This window comes from Nyctibius grandis, chromosome 1 (assembly GCF_013368605.1).
Source record: "Nyctibius grandis isolate bNycGra1 chromosome 1, bNycGra1.pri, whole genome shotgun sequence".
NCBI lineage: Eukaryota > Metazoa > Chordata > Aves > Nyctibiiformes > Nyctibiidae > Nyctibius > Nyctibius grandis.
Window position 1 is genome coordinate 108,173,700 of NC_090658.1, and position 11,542 is coordinate 108,185,241.

General features: G+C 34.0%; 1 protein-coding gene across 1 annotated transcript in view; it reads left to right on the forward strand.

Annotated features, from left to right (window-relative positions):
* CSMD1 (CUB and Sushi multiple domains 1) overlaps positions 1-11,127 on the forward strand; it is a 1,320,281-nt gene extending 1,309,154 nt beyond the window's left edge. Inside the window, 4 exon segments of the mRNA XM_068415956.1 lie at positions 553-665; positions 1,397-1,484; positions 6,956-7,088; positions 10,968-11,127. Coding sequence (XP_068272057.1) covers positions 553-665; positions 1,397-1,484; positions 6,956-7,088; positions 10,968-11,127 — 494 coding nt within the window.
* The last annotated feature ends 415 nt before the right edge of the window (positions 11,128-11,542 follow it).

Sequence of the window (11,542 nt, forward strand, 5' to 3'; positions counted from 1 at the left end):
CAAATCTGACTGTGGAGTTCTGATTTAGCCTCTGAGCGCAGTTATATTTGAAAAGAGCGTTACCAGCTATCAGTACCTTTTAAGGTCAAGAGTTCAGAGAGAATTTCAGTAGCTGGCTGCCAAAGAGCAAATTTTTCTTTCACTGCACTATCGATATTTACTATAGAAATATACTGCTGTGATGTGAGTAAAATCCAATTTTTTCCAGTTCAGGGAAATACAAGGAAGGAACTCTATCTGTATTCAGAATTATTGGATTACTGTATGAAAAGACAAATATTCTTTCCCATTTATGTATAAAATTAAACAGTACAAAACCATCTTTGCATCCTGTTATTAAATACGATGTGAACAAAACATCAGTAAAATAAGATCCTGTTATTACAGCGCTTTAAATTGTGTTTCTTCCAGGTGATAAAATTCTATTATTACAGAATGTTTTCTACAAAATATTTTATTTCTAAAGTGATATACTTATCTTTGAAAGGATATTTGAACAAACTCATTGAAAAATTGTTTAAAAGGCATGTGTTACCTCCTTTATCTTAATAGGTGTTTACAAGAAAGAAGAAGCCCATTTGCTCTTGAAAGTTTTTCAGATTAAAGGACCTAGTGATATTTTTGTAAGCAAGTCTGAAAATGACAACTGGGCACTCGATGGTTATGTAAGTAAACAGACCGCTGTGGATAAAGCTTGCTGAGTTTAAAGTTTGAAGTAATTTGTGATTTCCTATGTAACTCTATCCAACTTTTTATATTACAAATATGAAATACAGCACTCCAGATGTCAGTGTAGAGATGACATTATTTTTCTCTGCAAAAATATGTATATAACCTTCTATGTACCACACTCTCATTAGAATTTTTAATTTACTAAGGGGAAGGTGGAATGAATCAGTGTATTTTGCCATGGTTTTGCCTTGTTTTCTTAGCTAAGAGTGGGAATTTTACCTTTAGAAATATTGTCCTTTCTTTGGTTTGGTAAATAGTTCACTGTAATAAAATTACATTTAATCTTGAAGAAAAAGAGAGTTATCTTACTCTTTGCAGTTCTCCTTTGTGCTTCTATGAAAAATAATTTAAAATCTGACAATTCAATGGACTTCTATATCCATATACTAATTCAATTATGTGTATGCCAGTTGAAGATTTTAAAACCCAGCAATATACATCAGATATTTTAAAGTCATTCCAAGTGTTATTTTGAAACTTTGTTTAATACTGTTGCAAACTTAAAATGATAAATATTGTATAAGCATAGAGACTTCACCAACATTTTAAAGGATAAAAGTGAAAATCTGGGCTCTGTATATCTACTCTAAGTCAGAAAAACAAATGTCTAAACCTTCTTATTTATTTATTCCAGAAATCTTTTTTCTGTTCCAACATATTCTAGGTATCATCAGGGCTTGAAAGAGGTGTTTTTACCTATCAAGGTGATATACATGGAAAAGACTTTGGAAAATTTATGCTCCAAAGACAAGGTAAATGCATTCATAGAGCTTTAACATGCATAATCTTTTTGGGTCTTGCAAGAGTGAATTCAACAAATGACTGAACTATCTAGCTGAAGTAGTGTCATGGTTTAACAACCATGTTTATTTCATGCCATTGCTACTACAAAAAAATATAGTGAAATATGCATATTTGAAATACACAGTTCAAATCTCAATTTAACTCTGCTTGACATGTTACTCTCTCATGTTTTCTAGTATAGTAACCTAATAAGATGACTACAGGATGCTCTGAGAGAGAATGCCATTGTAACTTCTTGCTTTTCTGTGAATGTCTTTTTGAAAGTAACAGGGGTGTCACATAATGCAAAGACATTTTCTGCTCAAATGTATAAATTTCAGTCAGAATCATATAGGAAATCAAAAGGACAGAATCAACACTGATTTTAATAGTGTCCTTTGGTAATGATCTTGTATGTCTTCCAGCTGATGACATAACATGTTTCCATATCTTCAAGAATTTAAATTATTTGCTGCCTTTACACTAACCCAGAAGTATGCATAAACTATATATGCACTGGTCCAAACATAATGTAATATGAAACTCTTCACCTGCAAGAACACTTGAAAGAACATCATTTATTGAGAAATATTTGGTTAAGTGTGAAAGACCAATCTATTCGATGAAGAATTCCCTGATCAACAATATCAGATAAAGACCAGGCTTGGTGGATATGCCCAGTCTTGAAACTTAATGACATGAAAACAGAAAGAACTTTTGTTTCTGTTTATCCTCTTCCAGAAGCAATTTTGTTAGTTTCTAGCCTTAGAGAATAACCCAAAGGGCAGAGAGATCTCTGTTATCAGCCTGCCAAAAGAACTAGAACTGTATCTGAGCCTGCTTACAGGGCCCAAGTTGTGACACCAATCTGTTTTGCCAAGCAATCAGTCGTTGCTGGGGGCTTTTTGTTTGTTTTGTTATGTTTTAATAACATTAATGTTATTAATGTTATGTCTCTAAAGGCTGCAAGTCTGTGGTTAGGTTCAGTTTCTGTAATGGCTGAGTGCCTGTGTCTCACCACTACAGTTCTAGAAGATGTTTATTCTAAAATCTTGGCCTTGCTCATTCCAGTCTGGACTGTCCTTTAAAACTGTATGGAAATGTGGCTTTGTAGGAAGAGAAACTTACTTCATCAAATCATCTTCTTCCTATATTTATTTCCTCTGGGGAAATACAATGACTTACTTCTCTTTCCTTTTTTTTCTTCAAAGTACTTTTTTGGCTTGTCTAGACTGAGATAACAAATATTGATAAGAAATATGAAATATGAATAATTAATTTGTCTGTGATATATTAGATCAATGGTTGTGAAATAGATGGTCATTTCTTGAAATTGATTAACTCTTAAAAGCATTGAACACTATGAGACATGTGAATTTTAAATTTCCCTCTATAAAGGTATCCTTCCTCTCCAGATCATTTCACACAATTTTCATCATTCATGAAGAAACTCTACATCTAAACTGGATACTGTCACGGAGACTTATAAAATCAAATTAGTCAGGTGATAAACTCAAACTTTATTCTAACCAAAATTGTTTAGCGGAGAACCAACTAGAAATGAGATTTATCAAAAGTGTTCAACACTTCAACAACATTAGTAAGCTACAGGTTCAGGATGTACGAGGAATTAATACTGCAACTGACTCAAGAATTCTTAAGCTTTGGAAATGAGGATCCAAAATGTGCACAATCACTCACCTATAAGATGAGGGCTTTCAACATCAAGGAGTTTCCTTGGGCAGCATCCCAACCCAAGGGGAGAGTCCCCAACTGCAGACCCACTGCTCCAAGAAGGACTGTCTCAAAATGGTCCTCTGACGAGACTCCATTTATACCCTTGTCAAATCTGATCTGTGGTCATACATGGTCATGTCAGCTCTTATTAGCTGGGGCTACATCTTCCGATGAGTGTGTACGTGGCAACAGTCACCATAAAGGCGTGAAAAGTAACGGCGCAAAAGCAAGGGCACGAAAATCAAGGGTGCAATGGTCCTAAAGCCCTGGTCTTTATCAGGGAGGGTGCACCTCCCACAGATACTCACAGCTTCAGAGTACAAAACAGTTGTGCGTTAGCTAATGCACAAATAGATAGCTAGGACTAATGAGCTCTGAGGCTATATATCGGTATACACCTCACACCCAATGAGGTACCCAAAGAGTCTTTGCTATCTTCACCAGTCAGGTGAAGAAACTCCAGCCTCTGTTGCTCCTTGGAAGCTGCTGAATTGCTTTCCGTGTCAGTATTTTTTCTCTTAAATCCTTGATCTGCTAACCATCCTTGTCTCAGAAATTACTCTTCTACATGTAATGCTACTTTTCTTATCTTGCATGGCTTTCACTGTCACCCTTTATCCCACTTCAACAGCAGTTCGCTTAGTAAAACTGAGCCATGCTGTACTAATGCCAAACAGTTGAATCCCTGGGCTAGGATTTACAGGAAAAATGCATTTGAAAGCTCCAAACAATGATAAGGAAATGCTCTTAATGAATATTTTCTTAGAAAAAGTATTATTTTCTAGTATGTATAAAGGAGAAAAGTCAGTAACCTAAAGGGTGGAAGTATACAGCTTACACAATAATGATTTCACTGTGTATTAGCAGATTGAACTTTATCTGACTGCTGCTATTTTTCAGAGGCTAAAGAAATCCGTTATCCTATGAAATGTTTAAAAAAAATTTATAATTTTACTGAATATCCCTCTATTAAATAACATGTTCCCAGTGACAAAGTATGGCTTTTTTTAATGAAAAGAAAACCAAACTATCTTTTGCATTCTTTTTTTTTTTTTTGTCTATTAGCATGCAGATATTTCCACTTTTCTGGTTTTAGCTGTAGTAGCAATCAATACCTAAATTAGAGCAGTACAATAGGCTTTCCCATTTCTCATCATAATAACCTTGGCAGAAGAAATACAAAGTTCATATCAGGATATGTTTAATCACAAACAATTCTGAAAATGACTGTAATAACTAGACCAGACTGTGTTGAAGTTATATTGAGTCTCATATATGAATAAAATTCAAATTATCCAGAATTGCAGCAAAGTTTCTCTTCCATAATGAAAAGCACAGACAATGCACAGAATATTCAATTGCCTCCAATAGGAGTTTTGAGTACTAAGTATTAAATGTGGGTTAATTATCAGAGATAACTTAAAAAATTACCTAGATGGAAGTTTGCACCTAGTTTTAGATGTTCAGTTACACCAAAAAAAATGTATTTAAATATCCAAATACAAAAATTTCAGACCAAGAATTCCTTATTATGGATTTCAAACTATTGCTTTCTTTTAGCTGAATTCTGATTAGATATTTTATAATATTTCTGCTATCATATGTGCCATGATAATAGCTTTGAGATATAAATTAAGAGTTCATTGATGATACGTATTTCTGTTTGTTTCAGTATTTGGTTAGAATTTTAAATGAGTTAGAATATTAATTCCAGATTTTTGCTTATATAAGCTGACTACAGTGAATTTGATCATTACAATATTTTTTATTAATTACTCCAAATAATTGGAAAAACAGCTGGAGATTGTGATAGTAAAGGATTAAGACAGTGATAACTGCATGCAGTTTTTTAAACTTCTATCACTTCTTCTAACTAATAAAAAATTCAAAAGGAGCATTCAAATTAACATTTCTTAAAATTTTCTTAACTATGGTAACTATTTGATTCTATCTGTAATTTAGATTGGTTGGAGAATGTCCGTTACATGTGCAATACAACAAAAATGCATAAAATTATGCCAATAGGCCTTCCGCATCTTGAGTTTTGGGACAAATATTGGATTACTAAAGTCCAAAGATTTTTATAATACACTGATTCTACTCTAAAACAGTTCAATATTAATTAAGATACTCCACAGTATTGTGATAAAGCTCATAACATGATCGCAACTACCACAGTAGTACGTTTATTAATTTGAAAAGGTTAGCCTGCACCAATTCTGCAGAGAAATATACAGGAGTCTGAAATGTGGCAGAGATTAAGGCAGTGAAAAACATTGAAGTACAGTATTTTGTCATGTTTAGTGATCAAATCTGGCAATTCTGAAATTCCTAGGGGGGCTGTCTTCATTTTAAAGGGAACTTAATTACTTCCTAGAATTTAATACATTTTATAAAATGGATTGCATAAAATGTGTTACAGTATTAGCGATTGAAACATGTAAGTTTTAAAAATAATAGAATAAAAACTTACCTCATTCCTCTTTTGCATTGAGCTTGAACTGCAAGAAATCATAGGAGAATTTTTTGCATCTGTCTCAGTTTTGCAACTTCTTTAGATATTTTAGTAGACACATGAAAGCAGTGCAATGGCTGTGTCTGCTATATAACTGGTGTGTTCCAGAGTCCTAAAAAGACTGATTGATGCTATTGCCATCAATGAGGGAGTAATGGTGTTTGAGACAGTGTGTAGTGGTGGGTTGGAGCATTTCCAAGTGGTAAACACCAGTGTCTCCTATTCTTCTCTACTAGTATCAGCAAAAATATCCCAGAATAGCAAGCCCAGATAGCTGTACCAGCCCCATCCTTGCTGTACTTTCCCTCTGTCCTGTTCTCTCCGCCTTGGATAGAATCTATATACTGCTTTCTGAAGAGCTGTGAGTTCATACTGGCAACATTGAGCTGGCTCTCAAAATATATATTTTTTAATAAAAATTTTATATATTTTTCACTATAAAATTATTTTCCATCCTTCGCAATTCAAATTGTCATGTTGGCTCCCTAGTTAAGCAATTTAACAATGTCTATCTTTATACTGATGGAAAAAGGGGCTTCTGCAAAATGCCTTACAGTCCAGATTATCTGCTTGTCCACAACAGGAACCCAGCAAGACCATGCTACAGGTGACTGCCTTCGCATTCTCTTCACCTCAGTTTTATCCCAGTGCAAATGCAGCTGCCACAGGCCTAAAACATGCTCATGTCTCACCCCTAAAAGGGGATTGAACGCAGCCAGGGCATGCATACAGGTGCACACACTTGGGAGTGCTATTGAACCAAGAAGAACCATTGTGATTTATTGCAGTTAACTCAGTTCTCTCTTCGTTTTTCATGTCTGATGTGGTCTCGCATCGCTTGTTGTTTATCAGCTGAATATTAAGGCTGCAAGCATAGAATCCTTTTTGCAGTATTAATTTTTTTTTTGTAGAACATAAATGGCTTAACTTTATTAACTTAGGGACTCATGAAAGGTGTAATCATAATTATTTTACTTGCTGAATACTATTTTCAAATAATTTTCATATTTATACATTATTAAGTGGTATTAACAAGGTTTATATTATGATACTGCATGCTATTTATTTCATGGTTTTGAATAGAATTATGTTTATCAAGACAACATTTTATTTCATTCTTGAATAAAAAGAGAACTGTGAGATAGAAAACTTGGGAATTTTATTTCTGCCCTTCTTGTTTCATTTCAGGTCCTTTAAGTGCAGACACAGACCTTTCAAATCACTATTATGGTACAAACAGCAGTTCTGTTGCAGCTGCCATCCTGGTACCATTCTTTGCTCTAATATTATCAGGGTTTGCATTTTATCTCTACAAACACAGGTATTGTAAATGTTATTTATTCAGTAACTTAATAAGCTTTTTGTTTTAATTTTGATAGGTAAGTGTAACTAGAGAATACAATACTGAAGCTTTCAAGAATATCTTTTCTCTAGGAAGACAAATATTTCTAAGTATTCCTATGAAGGGGTTCAGTGCAGGTCAATTCTTAATGGTGAACAATTAGAAAAATTAATCACTGTGTTAAGGAGCAAAGATCTATCAACCTTCTCGGTTTGTCAGGCTGAATCAGATTCAAATCTTAGGTCACATGTTTTATTCTTTCATTTTAATGCTTTAGTAAATCGAATGTATGCTGCTTCTTTCAAAATGCTTATGAGTATTAATTATAGAAGCTGGAAAATCCATAAATCCCATGAGGCAACAACGCATAATGAGACTACTTACAATACATGCTGAATAAGTTAGTGGATACTACTAGAATTGGCATGACTTCAGCTCATATGAAACTTTTATATGTCATTAGATAATAGTATAAATCCAAACATCTTGTCTGAAATTTAGTTTAAAAGCTGATATCTATGTATCTAATGAACGTTTGTTCATTCTGAGTGCTAGAGCTTTCTGGAACAATTCTTATTTTTTTTTTTGCATTGAACTACAATACTCTCTGACCTCTTTGTGTTATTTGCAGTTTGAAAAATGGTGCTTAACAGAAATGTTGATTTTTTAATAACATGCTCTTAAAACTTCTGTACTAGAATCATGATACCAAAAGTATTTTGTGATTATAAGAAATCACAAAAACAAACTGAAGTCCACCGTTGCACTGTGATAGACTGGACTGTCTACCTACCTCAGCATTAGATGATTCAGGAAAAAGAATTTGCAGTGGGGCTTGAACTTGTGGACTCCAGTTAAAATGATACATGTTCTGAAATGTAGCATAGCCTTTTGTTGAAAAAAACGCCCAGGAAGAGCTGTGAACTCTGTCTCAGAACACATTATTGTAAAATACCTTTCTGATGCCTACAGATCTGCATTCTCAGACAGCTTCTGTTCTGGGACGGGGGAACCTAAACAGCAGCATGAAAGCACAAGCACTCAGATAGGGCAAAGAGATGGAAGATAAAGGGAACATTACCATCACTTTGCTCTTAGAAAGAGGAGGCAAACTTCAATTTAACTAATAATTTAATTTAATTTAATTATTTAATTTAATTTAATAAAACTATTGTGACATAGCGGTACATTTTGTGGTTTATTCTATGAAGTTTGTTATGTCCTACATGAGCAGTGGAGATTCTGTTTTCTATTTAGTAGAAATATATATGTATATAAGAGAGATATAACAGTCTTCAGACAAGAAGCTGTAATCCCAACGTTTATGGGTGTTGTTTAAGGTACTGGTGGTGCAGCATTGCAGTTCTGCCTACCTTAACCTAGTTTAAATGCATTAGATGCTTGAAAAAGATGTGACTCATAACTTAATCTTTCAAGAAATATTCTTCCTTTTTTATATTTTCAAACAATTCCTTCTATTAAACCACAGTTTTTAGAGGGGCTATCAGTGTCATATTGTCATCAGAAAATTAAGAAGTTGATTACTGAAGTACAGTAACTTTAGGTCACTTTTATTCTGTTCAAAACAAAGGATGTTCCAAAGGAAAAGGAACAGAATCTGTGACTTTTGAAGGGACTTTCTTGAAATTACCTTAATGACCAGAATAACAACATGAAATTTTTGCAATGATGCGATAGTAGTTATGCCCCTAGAGGCTCTCTATATCAGTGAATTTGAAGGTCGTCTTAGGGGATGATTTTGCAGATGTTTCTGCTGTGCCTACGTCAGATTAATATCGTCTAATTAGAATGAGTGTTGTTAAACCTTTTTTACACAGTTTCTGTAACTTTTATCTGATAGACAGATTGCTTCAGGAATGAAGACAGCATATCAGTCTTTCTGAACACAATTAAGACATATTTAATTACTTACACTTAGGAAAGCTCCTAGTTAAGATTTCTAAGCATGTTTTGTTACTTCCAAAATGAAAATATGCAGAAAAAGACATATTTATGAGTAACAGAATTATCAGTAGATTGTCCGTTTCCCCTACTGACATCTTTCCAGTGACAGTTTTCCCTATCTGCTATCCAAAACAGAATCATTTTCTAAAAGAGTTTGATTTTCAAGAACCTTTTCCTGAATTTTTATCATGAGATTTTCTATATAGTTTTACATTTATTAAGCACCAAGCACCTACCTTTTGCACTCCTTTGTTGACTTTCTTGCCCTATTTCAATTACATATATAAAATTATATACTGAGCCTTCTTTATATATTTGTTTAAATACTTTTAGATGCTGAGACGTTTAAAGTTAAAGTAGTAAAATTAATAGGATATAATTTTACTGGATATATCAGAAATTCTGCACAATTGTCTTTTATTTTTCATTTAATTATTGGCTTAATAAGTTCTAACAGAATTTTGCATAAAAAATGTGAACATCCTTGAAGTTTTGATATGTTCTTTATGGTGGTAAAACACTATCCAAAATAGAAGAGTGGTTACTGAAAGATAATTCTTTGTATCCTTTGATATTCAAGTGTCAAAATTTATGTGAATATTAGTTAGGATTTGATCAATCTGATTATATATGTTTGGACATATAAAATCTCTGTCAAGATATTTAGTAGTGTTTGTTGCTGGAAGCATTTATGGAGGTAAGCAGGCATGCTATGGCAGATCTATCTGGAATAACTGAAATTACTGAGCCTTACCTGAAGGTTACTACCACTAGCAGTGCAACATATGCTGGACACTTGCTATGTCAGTGCAAGAATTGCCCGATTGAAGCTATGCTGACTGACTTTGCACTGACTTAGATTTAGTAGTACTCAGGAGACCTGTTACAGCACTTTAATGCTGCAATGCTAACTTCCTGCTCTGGAATGGTAACAAACAGCTGATAGCAGCAAATTACTAAACTGTTCCCTCTACCTCTGCTCAAAAACATCTAAGTCAATAAGTCTGTGGGTGTTCATCTCATCTAAAACCTAAGACGCTATCAAAAGGATAAATTAGGAGCCACTCACTCTCTTCTTTCTATGTACACCTAGCCATCTACTACATTCAAGTCTTTTAAATTGACGATTTGCATTGATCTTCATCAGAATATTTGCACAGATGGTCCAGTTGGCTTCCTAGATATACTGTAAAAATTAGTGTGGGTAAAATCCCAAATATCCAGGAAAGTAAATTAGAATATGCTTGATGGTGATCAAATTAAATTCACCTGTTAAAGATGTTACTGTTTTTTTGACATTAATATCAATACTTGAGAAAGACAAGGATATATATTTGGAAATTGGTAAGGTGTTAATTTAGTAAAGCTGCAATAAGTGTTTCCACTCTGTGTAAGGATACTTTCCTGGTCAGAGTAGCAATCTAATACTGAAAATGTCATCAGAAATTATCATAATTGTTACTACTGAGAGAAATATTGTAAATGTTATCAGTTACAACTTTACTTTTGTTTGTCCTTTTGTTGTGTGTTGCTTTACTTTTGGCTTCCAATTTTGGCACTAACAACAAGCTATGAAGTTGTCATTCTTTTGACATTTTTACAATGGAAAATGCATACCTATATTTTTCCTACATTGTCTCTGTGCTTTGTAGCATCACTTTGCCCATTAGGAATTTGTTTTCTTCTCTTCATGATATGAAAATAACTTCCAGGAAGATTTCTCTTATTTTTTAAGTCCCTGCAACATCCTTTATGGATCTCCTTTTATCACTTTTAGACAGTCGTGGAACTTGTGAAGACAAGATGGAAACATTATAGATAAAACTTGCAATAATTGTAGAATGTTTATTTTTAAAGGTTACTAATGATAATTTTCTGTCTTTTTTTTCCCAGAACAAGACCAAAAGTACAGTACAATGGGTATGCTGGGCATGAAAACAGTAATGGACAGGCTTCGTTTGAAAATCCCATGTATGACACAAACTTAAAACCCACAGAGGCAAAGGCTGTGAGGTTTGATACAACTCTGAACACAGTTTGTACAGTGGTATAGCCTTCAGTGCCCAATATGACTGATTCATAGCCATACCTCTGATGGACAAGCAGTAATTCCTTTGGTGCCATATACCAGTTTCCCTTCTTCTCTTGGCTTTGCTGCTGTAATCTTTAACATCTTCTGTCAGCCTACACGCAGCTAAATTTTCTGGTAAAAATGTGTCAGTCTTCTGGGGATCAGACAAAGAATATTTTTTCATCTTAAAGTTGGATCAAAATGCCTGGCTGCATCTGCTTCAAATCAAGGCACACTTTAAGGAAGACTGCCAAGTCATGCCAATTTGTCATATTTAATGCCTCAGACCTTCATATTCCTATGTGGCTGGATGCCTTTCAATGCATTCTTCTGGGCACTTGGATAAATCCTTTGAGTACTGTGACAAATGATAGCACCACAGATCATCCCCAGGAAT